This window comes from Melanostigma gelatinosum (assembly GCF_949748355.1).
Source record: "Melanostigma gelatinosum genome assembly, chromosome: 5".
Classification (NCBI taxonomy): Eukaryota; Metazoa; Chordata; class Actinopteri; order Perciformes; family Zoarcidae; genus Melanostigma; species Melanostigma gelatinosum.
This window is the reverse complement of record NC_136638.1, coordinates 9,531,388-9,546,745: the sequence shown is the minus strand read 5'-3', so window position 1 is coordinate 9,546,745 and position 15,358 is coordinate 9,531,388. Positions and strand designations below refer to the sequence as shown.

The 15,358-nt window shown below is 42.0% G+C and overlaps 2 protein-coding genes across 2 annotated transcripts; both read left to right on the top strand.

The window, feature by feature from the left end:
• Positions 1 to 476: 476 nt before the first annotated feature.
• Positions 477 to 9,662, top strand: ube2d2 (ubiquitin-conjugating enzyme E2D 2). The gene is made up of 7 exons (XM_079268414.1): positions 477 to 731; positions 2,431 to 2,494; positions 5,639 to 5,670; positions 5,868 to 5,945; positions 6,128 to 6,233; positions 6,623 to 6,716; positions 8,325 to 9,662. The coding sequence occupies exons 1-7, from the start codon at positions 708 to 710 to the stop codon at positions 8,368 to 8,370; spliced, it is 444 nt and encodes a 147-aa protein (XP_079124540.1). The 5' UTR covers positions 477 to 707; the 3' UTR covers positions 8,371 to 9,662.
• A 1,232-nt stretch (positions 9,663 to 10,894) lies between these two features.
• Positions 10,895 to 13,811, top strand: LOC306777316 (CDGSH iron-sulfur domain-containing protein 1). Its single transcript, XM_079268379.1, has 3 exons — positions 10,895 to 11,007; positions 12,116 to 12,318; positions 12,860 to 13,811. The coding sequence occupies exons 1-3, from the start codon at positions 10,968 to 10,970 to the stop codon at positions 12,947 to 12,949; spliced, it is 333 nt and encodes a 110-aa protein (XP_079124505.1). The 5' UTR covers positions 10,895 to 10,967; the 3' UTR covers positions 12,950 to 13,811.
• Positions 13,812 to 15,358: the final 1,547 nt, after the last annotated feature.

The following is a 15,358-nucleotide window of genomic DNA, read 5'->3' as shown; positions in this document are numbered from 1 at the left end:
GTCTGGGTTTTGGACTCTTGGTTGGGCACTCGGAGAAGACATCACTTCGAGTCCACAAAATGCAAAATATTCTGATGGGCATTTTTCACCATTTCTGACAATTTATAAACAAATTAATCGAGACAATAAAAGTCAAATGAATCAAGATTAAAATAATGGATACTTGTAGCCCATTAATATGTTTTGTTCTTATTGGAACCAACACGTTTTGAAGGACTGTACATTCTGCTTTGGGTGCACATAACTACAGACAAAGAGGAGTTGTACAATGTGACTGAGCCTGCAGTTTTGTTTATTTTAAACAAAACAGTTCAAATCCTTGTATGAGAATAACTTACAGCCAAGCATGATAATGTCTTATATAATTAGGAACGTTTTATGTAACTTAAAGTTTTATTCAGCTTGGACGCATGGGGCTTTTATTTTGAAGAGCTGATTCCGGAAGTCTTGTCGTCGTTGCTGCTGGTGATCACAGGCCGCAGTGATTTGGTAGCCGCTGCAGTAGGAGGAAGGACCGCGGTTCTACCCCTTCTATCTTTCAGTTTCGTCTCGAAATTTTTATCGGTGGTTGCTTCTGGTAACGATTGGTACATTGAGTGTACAGTAACGGAGCTCTGTGATAATTAAGTTGTAGTAGTACCAACGGACAGTGATATCAATCGCCATTTTAATCGCACGTTTTTCCTGACAGAAGCGCTAGCACAACAATGGCTCTGAAAAGAATTCACAAGGTAAGGAAGTGAACGACGAGGCCCAGGATTTCGCAGTTTCGTCGGGGATTTAATTACGAGCTTGCCCACCCGACACTTATCTGTAGGGTTTAATAAATTGACTAACACTACAATATTGAGTAAATAACTCCGACTTTGTTTCAACAACTAGCTAACGGTCTGTAAATAGCGAGTGACGACAGTGAGCAGCAACGCGCCGCCTGTCTCTTTACTGGTGCTGCTACCAATGGGCCAACTGAACCGTTATACTCTTTAAGCTACAAGTAGCCTTATGATGGCTGTTTTTGGTCATATCACATAGGTTCACCATCGATTCACTGTCTGTGTTCGTTGTGCCGGTTCTAGCTAACATGATATTAGCTGTGAGTTAACGCTAGCTGTCGCTAGCTAACATGATCTCCCGGTGGTTGGCTAACTCGGATAAGCTTCTGATCGAGCTAACGTTAGCTTAATAACGTTACAGCACCGCTATCTGTTAACGCTATATCTGTACAGTAAATGAACGGTGGTTTATATTCGTACGTGTTCATGTTATCAGGTATTCGTTTCCCCATACGGCAGTCAAGGTAGCTAATATTAATTATTAGTTATTTGAGCTAACGTTAGCTGAACCCGCTCCTTGATTTGACAGATAAGTTATCAGCTAACAGCTAGCGGTGTGACGCTGGCGATAGGACTCTCGCGCTTATTTTATTAACCGATTTGCCATTTATTTGTAGTTAGCTTGTATTTTGATGGTTTAATGTTCGGATGGAAGTAGAATTGTAACAGCCAAGAGATAAAGATCGATGTAACCTAACGTTGCGCTTCCGTATATATAATTCCTGTTTTTTTCTTTGACGTTATATTGTCGTCGTAACGCACAACCTGTAATTAGACATCTCAAGTAGTCATGAATAAACGTCGTGTTTGTGATATTATTTGACGTTGTAATTGTATTCGACACGGAGTGATATACAGGAGACCGCTCGTGATGTTAGCAGTGTGTCGTTGTGTAAAAACAGGCCCCACGCGTTGTTCGCCTCTGATGCCATGTTGCTGACAGCAGGCGAGCAGCACATCGTGATTATGCTGTTTGTTAGATTAAAACAGCTGAATGCCGTGTTTTCACGGGTTGTTGTTAATTTCCCCCGGTAATGTTAGGTCGTGTCGTAATGAGGCTAACCCGCTAGCATTACGTTTCTACCACTTTACATCCTGTTCTGTTGTCCAACCCCAACGCCTCGCTAGCTAACATTGGCACCGTAACGTCACACTACACATGACGAGCTTACATTCTTATTCATCAGAGTGTCCGGAGACATATCGTCGTGATCTCCGTCTGACTGTCACGTGTTCTACCTGATCTACCTGGAGAAATGCTATTATGTAATATCGGCCACTCCAACAATCAAGGCCCACGGTGCTACTGTCGTGTGTTTGTGTCAGTGGGAATTGTTTTGTGAGTTGTTACTATGGCAGTGATGCTTTGTAGCAATTGCGGTTGCACTGGCCTTTCAGATCTGTTTACAAACAGGGATTTAGTCAACAAAATAGAGGGCTCACACTGGGCCTCTTATTATTTATATCACAATATTGAAGATCCTTTTATTTCTGGGAATTTTTGTGTTGTCATTCCCAGTTCTGTAATGGAGGTAATTGTTTGTGGAAATACTGTCCAGGACCTGATCAAGTGACTTGTCATTTTGTTTTGTCTCAGGAGTTGAACGACTTGGCACGGGACCCACCAGCCCAGTGTTCTGCAGGACCAGTAGGAGATGACAGTAAGTTCATCATCTAAACCAACAGTAACCTGGAAGCTGTGTGTGAGTGGTGCTCAGTCAACAAAGTACTGGTGTGTCCATCTCAACCCACAGAAATAAATATTTATTGGTCAAAAAATGACACCAAAAGGAATGTAGTATAGCTTATTCTAATTCATTACAGACTATGTGGATTATGTCTTTCGCCTGTGAGATAACTATGAATTGTCTCCAGATCTGTTGTGCTTTATGTGTTTAGTTTAGATCTGAAAAAATGTTTGCAATATTCCGATTGCCACAGACTGCAACTGGAATACTTCAAAGGTTTTCAAGCCTAAGTCTTGTAACTTGGAAAGGAAACAAAAACATCAGTGGATGTGCTGGCTTTTAATGCGAGGAGTCCAGAGCATTTAACTAAATTGAGGAAGTATCTCTGTTCTTTTGAGCAAGCGGAACCAGGAAATACCTGGACTGCCTGTTGTGAAAATACTGGTTCATATAAAAGCATGATGTTCCCAACTCTATTGCCACAGGCCTGTTTCACTTTTGCTTTCAGGACAAGTATAAGGGGAATTATTCTCTAGCAATCATTTTATTGTTTTGTAGGCGTAATGCCGACTGTGATTTTTACTTTATTCACCTACAATATATATTTTTTTGTCTTGTAAAGATTGACCCAAAAATAACACTTAAGCATTCATGAACTAAGTTAAAAAAAAAAAAATACATTTCATACATACTGTAGATATTTCCTTTGAAAACTTTAAAATATATGTGTGTCTATATAGTAATAAATTCAGAAAAATTAGACAATGATGGGAAGCAAGTTTTTCTGACGAGTCTCAACTGCTCCTGTCAACAGCTGCCATATAAAACAGAAATTAATACAACCACCTTTGTGAATCTTCTGAATTGTTGAAGCCCCAAATCCGGTGGACTCTGGCACATTGTAATGCCACTATTCAACCATATTTATTGATCCTGATTATGCATATTTTAATGGGTTCGCTGACTCCAAGGTTAACAGGTTGGGAAATATTGTGAAGGACAATTAGGCTTCTTGTGCGTTTTAGCTCACCCAGTCTGCAAATAGCGATTCATATTTAAAACCACATCTATTCCTGACTGATCAGAGCTTTTGTAATCAAGAATCATTAGACATTATTTTCTATTGACACCTTTACTGTAAAGTTTACATGCCACAATAATGGTTACTTTTTATTTTATTTTACAAGAAACATAAATCCCTTCTTATTCAACAAAAATAAGTTATTTTAAAGTGGGATATGTCTTCAATCCCATGTATTTGTTTTAAATTGTATAATTGATCAAATACAGCAATGCCAAACTTGATCATACATATTTCTGCAGGTAATTCCACAACATCATATTTTATCTTTGCACCCCTCGTCCAGGATCCCCTCGTAAAAGAGATTCAAGATACCAAATGGCATTATCCTGGATTATTACATGTTCAATGATATGATTTGGGACATATGGCATCAGTTTGCAAAATTGGTCAATGGCAGAAAATATCCAACAGCATTAAGGACATTAACAGTGAGTCTGAGGCATCGCTTCCATTTTCCTCATATGGGCCTGTTATTTTGACATTTGTGGTTTCAATGCATCGTAGTGGCGCTGCTGTAAACAGTCCAATGTAAATAAAGAACTCTTTCAACAAATGTGTTTATCAAGGTAACACCTGTGTTTTCCGAAGTAGCCCGTTTGTGCAACTTTGAATGTGCTTTGTCGTCGGTGCAAAATAATAGACGACGACACTCTGCTCGGCAGGACACAACTTGTCAGCTGAGTGCACTCACACACGCATTCATACAGAACACGTGAGGCAGGACTGATACCCACATTGCCATGCTTCTCTGTCATCACCCTCGCATTGTTTTGAAGCGGAGGCTAGTGGTCGTAAAATGTACACAGAGCGAACCGCCATTTGTTAAACAAAAAAATAATTTAATTAGAATCAAAAAATGAATATAATAAAGCAGCCGGTTGGACTTCTACATTTCAATGTAAGTAATCTGAACATGAACCCTTGTGGTGACTTTGTCCACTCGCCTCACTGAGAGCCACGACTCTTCTGTCTGAAGAGAGAGACGTGAATAACATAGTGGCTGCGAAGGTAAAACAGGACCACTTGCTTAATGTAGGCACAAGGATTACATGTTGGAATCCAAACTATGCCGTTACATGCAGTCGAGTTGTGTTACTTATCATTTTAGATGTTTTTTTATTTTGATGACGTCAAGGTCTTGTATTGCATTGGACATGATGGAATCGCTTCTTCTTCTGTGGTGACACAGGTGGAGTTCTTGCATTTTGAAGTTTGGTTTATACATGAAGAACTAGTCATGTGAGTCACACAGTGTGGCGATCATTTCTCCCATTTAAGGGTTCATCTTATTCTGCTTCACCAACACAGTGGCAAGAGTTTCTTCCCTCATAACAACGGAATATGGACCCCTTGATTATTGTGCGTCTATCTGTCAACAGTTTACACACAATAGATTTCATGTAAAAATGATTTATGTATTTGCTTGTGTAGAATTGATTGGTTGAGCTAACTGTCACCAGCCATAGAAAGAACAGTTCACAAAACATATAATGCTACAGCACAATGATATGTGTTGACAGCAGTTAACATGGCACTTCCTGCCATCCGACATCAAACAAACCGCTCTGCTATAAACTACAGGAAAGTGCTTGTTGTAACATGATTACTGTGGTTTACTTTTCTGTGACATTTTCCCTCAGGCTGCTTGAATTGGACAGCTTTAAATGCTACCAAATCACATTCTGATGGTTTGTATTGGTGTTCCCAGTGTGTGATGTCCACGCTTCTTAAAGCTCTTACTTCATGTCAGGGTAACAATTTCCTCTTAGGCAGCAATTTGGGTATTAAACGTAGAAGGGGCTATTTGTGAATGTAACTGTGAGTCTACTACCATTATATGACCCTTTACCATTTGCAGTTTAAAAATACCTCTTCCAAGAGTCCCGAGTTGCACTTTATGTAAGAGCCTGTTACTCAGCTGTAAGAAAACAAACGACGCTCACTTAATGTGGCATTATTTATGCAAACACTCAGCCATGCGTTGTGTTCCTGCTGTTTCCTAAACAATTCCTCTGTTTTTTGTTTTGTTTCAGTGTTTCACTGGCAAGCCACAATAATGGGACCTGTAAGTATTCCCTTCTTGCATATTCCTCATTTAGTCACAGCCTTAATAATACTGCTTTGGTTTTTGCTGTGAATTACCATTCAGACAGATGAGGAGAGAATGTTGTTATTTCTATTACTTTGAGTTATTAACTTCTTTGTCCTCCCTGCACGGTCAGTCAGTAATGAGATGAATGGGCTTCTCTCTCCCTGCATTAGAATGACAGTCCTTACCAGAGTGGGGTTTTCTTCTTGACCATACACTTCCCCACAGACTACCCCTTCAAACCGCCAAAGGTGAGCGAGACACGCATGCAAAGCAGCAGCAGACATAAAGTAACAGCGGGGCACGTCGAGTGCTTCTTGCCTGCTAAAACATGCCACGGCTTCACATCATTAAGTTTCCTGTTGTTGCTCTCACCTGCCCCTCATCCCCCTCCCCCCATCCCTACATTTCTTCTCTCTCCGTCTGTTTTCAGGTTGCATTTACCACAAGAATCTACCACCCAAATATCAACAGCAACGGCAGCATTTGTCTTGACATTCTGCGATCACAGTGGTCTCCGGCTCTTACCATCTCCAAAGGTAGACTGGTTTCTCTTTTTCTTTTTTTTACCGGCCTTTGCTCATATTGTTCCAGATAAATGACAAATGCTACTGTTTTTATAAACGGCGTGTTGAGAATAAAGGAAGCGGGGAAACGCGTAGGTTTCCTTTTTAAATGAAACGGCTTCCCACAAACACACAGAGGTCCTTGTATGAAGCTGGAGTGTCCTCTCCGTAAATGTCAGCTTTAGAGCTCTTTATGCAGTGCTCACTACTGGACCTGCTGTAAATGTTAGTTGCATGTATTATAAACTGTTCTATAACTCTGCCTGACTTACATCCATGGGTCATCTGAAGGAAGTTGGCATCAATTCTTAGAATTCCCGTTTTTATTTGTGAGTCCTGATTGGTTAACTGGTCCATTCCAGTCCTCCTGTCCATCTGCTCTCTGCTGTGTGACCCGAACCCGGACGACCCCTTAGTACCCGAGATCGCCCGCATCTACAAGACGGACAGGGAAAAGTAAGTCGTTTGTACGTCATTCAGATGTTTTTGGATTTGTCGTCAGTTCTCCGCCGGTCTGGGTGGAGATGCAGTCAGACCTGTTCCGATCAAAGTCAGCGTCGTGGACAGAAGCTCCATTACGCATGCGTCTCTACGGGTTTACATTACGGGAAGTGGCTTTAAAGATAAACAGACGCTTACTGTTCAAAAGTAATACGTCTCTTTAAGACGGGCAGACACTGAACGGATTTATTTCTGGCGGGTCAAAAAACTTTGGTCGGCCATCTTGCAGCAAAACCACGGTCCAATGTTCCGCAGTAAACTGTGTTGGGCTTGTTTTAATAGTACTGGAGCAATATTTTTCATGTTGCATATATATGATGAAACTGGAAGATGTAGACAATGCAATCTGAAGTTCAGTCATCTTTGGCTTGTTTTCTTCTTACTTTCCATTCATAGTAAAATTACACAAAGTATTTTCGCTTTGAATAAACTTTATTGAAATTGTCAATGGGCAAAAGCGACTGGGGATTCAGTGTTTACGGCAGTGTGAGCTCCATACAGTGAGAGCAGAAAAGTGTCAGGTTCTGGCCGGTCAGGAAGATGATTAAGACGTGTAGTGTGAGTTCACACAACGCATGTATGCAACATTAAGACAAATGCTTGTGTCGCCATCTGGCTTTTGGGAGTAACACAACCGCACAGTTGCTGCAGCTCAGTTTGCGCGTCATTGTGACATTTTTGCAACCGAAAAACTTGCTAACAAGTTGTGGCTGCGTGGAACGGGATTAACATGCTCTCCTCAAATGGGAATACACTAAAATGTGATAAATCCTCTAAAAAGCTCTTCTATTTTTCATGTGTCATTGTTCATGCATTTCTGATCCATAGATATTTTTTTTTCTGATATTTGCCTACGGTTATGAGGAAACACATTATTCATAGCCGACGCCCAGTTCCAGTTCACAGGCAGAGTAGCTGCTCGACAATAAACTCCCACAGACTCACGTTTTAATGCTCATGTTCACCGACGATATGAAAACATCGCTTAGAAATACAAAGTGTGCATCCTGGTCCCAGCGCTGTCCTCGGTTTCCACCAGTTATGTAGACTGAAGGAGCCATAAAGAGGTCGTGATTTAACTGAGAGAATGCGACTCGGGAGCTTCTAGACTAGATCGATGTTAAGAGGGCAGCCCTGAATAATATAATGTGCTCAGAAAACATATTAAAAACTTGTTTTTTATAAGCATTTTTGGCTGTGTCCTCAGCTACATTATGATGCTGCGGATCGGTCTGTAGAGACACCTCTCAGCTCTTGGGACACGATAAACAGAAATAAGAAGACATCAAATCCATCATTTGCTCTTCTAAAAACAAATTGGTGCGAGATATTTCCGAACCGTTTGTGCCCCTGTAGAGCAGCAGCCAGCTAGCGTCTTTGCTGCTGCAAGGATAGCGGCTAAAACGTATAATGTACACATGGAAGTGAATGGAGGTGAAGATGTCGCAGGTTTCCCAACAGGTTCTTTTTTTTTTTTTGGGAAAAAGATGTAACAGAATCCTCATGTTGCTGAACAACTAACATCCCTTCTCTCTACCTCTCTCTGTTTCTGCTTGTTCACAGGTACAACAGAATAGCTCGGGAATGGACACAAAAGTATGCAATGTAGTGTTGGGTTAGAATCATGGCCAACCACCTCTACGACATAAGGTTAGGGGAGCTTCAGACGTAAAGAGAAAACAAACAAAAAACCATTCAAAACAAATGAAAAGTTTAAAACAAGATCTTGTTGGTTTCCGTTGGAGTGCTTTCTTTGAGCCACGCCTCCCCTTCACCAGAGTACCTGTAAAACTTCCTCTGCCCCACCTCCCCTCTGTCTCTCTCCTCCCCCCCCCCCCCTCTCTCTCTCCCTCTGTTTGACTCTGTCTCCCCTCTCAGCTCACTTGCCCTCCCTCCAGTGTACATATTGTCAGCTTGCAATGGTAACACCCATCTCTCCCTGCTCCTTTTCCACCTCCTCCCTCCCTTGTGACCTCTGGCCCCCTCTCCTGACTTCTGTATTCTGTTACATGTTGTCACCACACAGGTTGGGCTGCCGCTCCCCCTCCTAATTCTTTTTTCTTTCTTTCACTCACCTGCATCCCCCCCCCCCTCCCCAGCCGTTAATCCTTAAAAGCATTCCTTTGAGCATCTGTAAAACTTGGAGGAGAGCCTTTTTCCCTTTATTTCCCTAATTATTTAGGGGCAATGGGGACAGTAGGATTTTTACACTCTGCATCCTTTCTTGTTTTGTCGCCTTTTATAATTCCCATCTGTAGAGGTGACAATTCAAGAATGCTGTTTGTTTTAGCATGAGTCAAAGGGTATTTTATATGATGAATACTTAAAATAAATCATTGCAGGCTATGGGGGGGGGGGGTGCACATAGCCTATTTTGGTGTTCTGTTGGATTCTATGAAAGGACTTTGATTTATCCCCACAACTCCTGCTCTTAACCCCCCCCCCCCCCATTTCCCACCCTAACCCCAACTAAGTTGACCCCTTTATACACACACACATAGACACACATGCACGCACAATTGTAACCCCCATGTCACCCTCACCACTACTGCCAACTTTTCTTTACTCAAAGTGGAGGTTCTGGACCAGGTATTTAAGTGATTTATTTTTCTTAGTTGAACCTGTGTTTTTAATCTTCCCCCCCCCCCCCATAACTCTTTAGGCTGCTTTTTTTCTCCTTTTCTCATTTGGTTTCTCTTTTTGTTTTTGCTATTGTTAAATTTGTTTTTGCTATTGTTAAATTAGAGGCTAACATCTTAAATGGCTATGGGACTGGCTTGGGCTCTGGGTGCGAGGAGAACCCACTCTTCTTGCACAAAACCTCTGTATATTGAATTACCTGAGAGGCTCGTTGAGCTTTGTGTGTTGATTAAACTGTGTAATAAAAACCCATTATTCCTGTGTTGACTCATTCTCGGGCCTTTGCATGCAGAGGTAGGAAAGGAAAATGTCCCACAGGTCACAGCCATGGATGACAGGATAGTACACGGTATTACTGTTGGTTACATTCTTTGTGGGTATTGGGGAGTGTCTGGTACATTTAAAAAAAACTTAACTGAAGCGTAAAGAGTTTTGAAATTGTTCAGAATCAATGATTAAAAGTGCATTGGTGTATGGATGATGATGGTGCTCTAATTTAAGTGAAATTAAACTCAATATATGGTTTAAAATAATGCATTTACACGATGACAATAACTTTAATATACTATAGCATACCTATGTGATTACCCTCGAATGTGATTTTTATCTTTTTTTCAAATGTTACAAAACTACATGTTCAAGATGGTAGATTGTTGTGTGGCCCTCTGGGGGTGATTTTATGTAAAGTAATTGGAGTGCATTACATTTAATCTGGCGACTCCGTGTTTATGTATCAACAAAAAGTTTCTCAAGATGGAACGGAACCTGTTTCTGTTAAACAAGTAGACCGGTTTATTAAATCAGACGCAGAAAACACGGTTGTGTCATCTTGGCATGGACACGGTTAAAGAGCAAATACTTCTCGAAGGGGAAATGGGACTCGCCAAAGATCGCAGCTATCAAGATGATTCGCCTCCACTGAAAACCTTTGGCAACAACCGACGTGCAATACGGCATGAATGTTAAATAATGCATATCTGTCAGGACAGCAAAGTCACAGTGGTTACATACAGCAGTGAATTAAAGAAGTCATATATTGTAAAATGTGGCTGTAAAAAAACTTCGGAAAACGACAGAAAGCGGACTTTGAGAGTCAAATTACTGTCGACACGATCAATTCAATTACATTTAACAATACAAAAATATCCACGTGGACACCTTATCGTAAGGGTTACCGTGAAACCCCTTATATGTTAAATATCCAGAGAAAGACATTTCACCAGTCCCAGCTGTGGCGACATTGGTACAGCTGTCTCTTTGTAAGGCATTGCTAGGCCTATATACTTTTATTGTTTGTGTCTGTCTTTTTATGTATTTGTCTCTATGGACCCTGAGTCTGAAATAAAGTCTATCTATCATGGATCAACTGTAACATTAGCGTTGCAGTTCAAGTCCTCTTAACAGCAGGAAAGCGAAGCCGGAAGTGCGCCGAAGACGGTTTAGCATACTTTGTATCCGCCCTCCTCCTCAGACTTGATTGGTTGCCACACAGTGCCTGTAGAGCTGACAGACTTCAGGAGGACTCCCCGGCTGACCTTGCTGTTGAGCGCAGAACACAAACAAAACATGCCCGCGTTATCCACATCGGGATTCACGCTGTCGAAAGGTAAAGTATTCAAGTCAGCTAACAGCACGCTAGCATTAAATGAGTGTTTTGGTTTTTGCCGCTCAACGTAAACGTAACATCTGTGTCCTAACGTTACTCAAGACTAGTACCGCTGACGGTTAACCTCACGGTCAGAGTTGTTCGTAGGCTAACGGCTGTTTGGAGACTACGTTAGTACACTAAGCGCACATATCTTTGAATGGTTCTCTAATTTCTAAACCCGCTCCTTGCGTTAGCTGACTACCAGTCACTTGGCTAGCTAAGTTAACTGGTCAGTCAGATGTGCGGGATACAGACGCACGTCGTGTTTCCAACTTTAGACGGTGACTTTGACAGTCCTGGCCCATCTGCGCAGGCCGTACTTGAGGCGATCTCTGCATCTGCTTCCAGGAACATCTTAATGTATCATGGCATCCAGCGAAGCAGCTAATCAGAGAAATGACTGACAGCATGGCCCCTGTTCCTCTGGTCTTACGGCTCTACATCATGTGATGCTGGATACGCCTCTCCTGTGCCTTGTAAAAAACAAAGGCAACATGACGGGCCACTGCACGCACCTCCTATAGTTTTCAGTTTTCCTCTGCATCTGATAGACGGTCCCGTTCATTAGCAGTCCTTCCTCTGGTGATGCAGCATGGCGAACCTGTAGGAAGACTGATCTCTTTTAGACCTAGAAAGTCATAACTTTAACAACAAAACCATGAACCATCCAAAACCTTAGTGTTTTTTGTTACTTCTCAATGGCTGAAAGGTGGATGTGTCTTTTTAGTGAGAAAAAAATTCACCATAAAATGTTAATTCCAGGCTTTGAATAGCATTGACCTACAGAAACGTACAGAAAACCAGTTTAACATAGACTTAGTGATACAAACATTCCAATGGTACTTAAACAGGCAGTAGGATATGTGTTGAGTCATCTGTGGTCATAATGGAGGCCAAAGTTTGTGGTAACATCAGATCGAATTGCGTTCAATTTGGGAGATGTGTAATATTGCGTCCACACATTTATTGGCATTAAAAGAAAACAGTCTGACTTCTTTACCGATCCGTACAGAGAAAGGTGTGTTCTGTATCTGTATGCACACTTTGACCGTCTCTCTCTCTCCAGAGCACTTCGTGGTGGCCGTGCCGGTCGCAGTGGTTGCAGCCATCGGCGGTTTCCTGGTCAGCCATTACCTGAGCGGGCGCAGCTGTAAAAAGGGCCAGGTGAACACGTCCATCAGTAAAGATAGCCCCAAAGTGGTCCACAGCTTCGACATAGAGGACATCGCCACCAAGGCCGTGTACTGCCGCTGCTGGAAGTCAAAGAAGGTCGGGCCTCAGTAGCTGTTACTGTTTGTTAAATTGAACACTTTTTCATTTTACTTGACTCATTAACTGGTCAGAATCTGAATTTAAATGAGTGGGAAGCTATCATTTTGTGTCCATCTTAAAATGATAGACTATATATACTGAAGTGAACCTAAGGGGTGTCCTCGAAATGGAGAGAAGTCGTTTGCGTAAACTGGAACTTTAATTCTCTTGATTGACGTAGAATAAAGAACAAGGAAAATCAAAGTTACAACATGGCTTAAGTCTGTGAAGTTGAATATTTTGCTTATTTTTAACCACTTTGGATTCGGGGACTTGAGTAGAGCTGCTTCCGTATTTAACTTCATGATGATTTCAAAGATAAAAAGAGGTCGAGGGGTAACACAGCTAACGTGTGTTTCTCTGTCATAGTTCTCAGGTGCATTCTGGGAGGTTTGGTATTTGCTAACTGTGCTCACTCGTATATGGTAAAGTACAAAGGTCTTAAACTTTGTGAGAGCGACTTGTTGTTTTACTCTAACGTGCCTCGTTCTGCTTACAGTTCCCGTACTGCGACGGAGCCCACGGCAAACACAACGATGAGACCGGGGACAACGTCGGGCCGCTCATCATCAAGAAGAGGGACGATTAAGCCACCGGGTCGAGGAAACCTCAACCCTCCCTCTCTCATGCGCTCAGTTTGTCCAATCATTTACAATCATCATCATCGCCGCCGCCGCCACAGTATCAACCGCGACGGGTACGGTTTGACGCTGTCGCAATGCTAATCAAACAGTGGAGATTCTTGCCCAACAGAAGAGAAACCCAGAGAGCGCAGACAAGGTTGTGAATTAAGATTTCCCACCGTTTCTACATTAGAACTTTGAAAAGTCAAAGGTCATTTGAGGAGAGATTAGGAAGGGACTTTGACAATCAGCTGTTTGCATCTTCCCCAACTCCATGTGAAGAGTTTAGATCAAATTCTCACCGGATATACACCATGCAGGCGTTTTACCTTCCTGTCTGGTGTCACCTGTTCCCCTCCCCCTCCCCTTCCTTCTCGACTCCCATGGGTGTGGAGCAGGTGGTTGAACCCTGATTACTGGCAGCTCTTTGCCTCAGCCGGCCCAACGTTTCATCTGAATTCAGCCAAGGCCTTGTATTTACCCCAACAGCCCACGCCCCAGAGTCTGGTGCACACAACCCATATGTATGCTACGTGTTATGATTTTTGCACTAAGAGCTGCTTTGATAAATAACACGGAAGCTGTTTTTTCTTTCAATGAAATCATTTTCTCCAGCCATAAGACTCGTTGAAACACTATATCTTGCTGTTTGTAATCTGTTAGTCTGCTATGTGAGGAAACTTGTATTAGTCTGTATGGTGTTCAAATACTCTGCATACGATTGATATATTTAGCTTTTTCGTTCGATTTGTTTTCTACTGGCTGTGGTGTTTCTGACTCGATTCGTTGTTCTGTACATTGTGAATAAAAGTCATTGAGTGATCTGAATCGTAGCTTTTCTCGTGTTTATTTTTCTGAGGGGCTTCTCTTGGGGGGGGGGGGCAGGCAAACTGTTCAGATTGTTTGTTTCCAACCCACGGGATCAAACGCACTTCGCTGAACAACTTCACCTCTGTTAGCAGCGAGGCAGAGCAGTGTGTTTATGGATTAACAGTGGACAGGGATAATGAGTAAACAGCCCTGTGTTGAGACTGCAGTGGGACCCATGTGTGTGTGTGAGAGAGAGAGAGAGAGAGAGAGGCCTTGAGAGGCTGGAGGTGAGGGGGTGGGGAGGGGCTGCTCGTGCTGCAGTGTCCACCAGCACCAGTGGCCATTTTAAGATGTGGCAGTAATTGCAGTGACCACTAGAAGACGCTGTGTTTACACGGATAGTCCAGGCCAGACCGTGTACGCGAGTACGGTGGGCCCCTGCTCCCATAGTGACACGCACGCCACGCACACACACGAGGTATCTGGCTGCGTGCCAGATGCAGCGGAGGGCTCTCACAAGAGGTGGAGTGGACTCTGCCGTCCCCGCGTGAGGAGTCACCTTTAACAGACAGCTCAGCAGTGTGTGTGTGTGTCTGTGTGAGAGGGATGTTATATAAATATATATATATAAATGTATATATCTACTGTACCAAAAATATCCGTAGTACGAGCTTTTAGAGGTGCATTAGCATGTCGGCTGTTCATGCTAATAGGCCAACTCACTTTGACCGCTCATTAGCAAGAATTCTGAGTAGTTTCTGGTGAAAATAAACAAAGTTTAGAAAGTATTTGTTAAGTTATTCCGTTTTAGTTTTTCATAATGACTTCATAGTGTCGACCATATGTCAGAAAAGAAGCCGGCACAATGGGTTTCAGCTGTCATAACATGAGAATAAGAGTTATCTTGTAATGGAGGTTATGACACTGACTTCCGGTGTGGATACGATTGATAATCCAGACTATTGACAATGTTTTATTTGTCTTTCAGGCGCTTTATTCCTAACTGTTAAAATAGCTCTTAAAGTAATATAAACATCAATTCACCCAGTTTATTCGGCGAAATCTGACACATTTACAACACTGACGTTGATAAGCTAATCTTTACGCCTCTCTTTCAATGCCATTCCAGTGTTACCGTCACGAATTACTAATACCGTCTACTAAACTGCAAGCCCAGACAGGTGGTTTTAATTAAGTTAATTACACATTACACGTTCTACTACTGCTCCACATAGACACCAGTCTACATCACATTACAGAAGTGTATTCACCGAGTAAAAGAGACTGAATTGAGGTAGTTATCGACCTTAAAGACAAGTCATTTAGATGCAGCTTTAATATGTATTGCTATAACAGTAGATGCTGCAATAAACAACGTCCAAGTCCTGATTTAAAAAAAATAAAAAATACGGATTAGATGATATATTTATGTTTCATTTTGATATATATATTAATAGTTGTTAGTGTTTAAAATGTCGGGTCATGACACTGTATCATGGAATAAGGATGACCACTGTTCCTTAGTAGTAACGTCCGTTAACACACATGCATACTAAAGCTGGGTT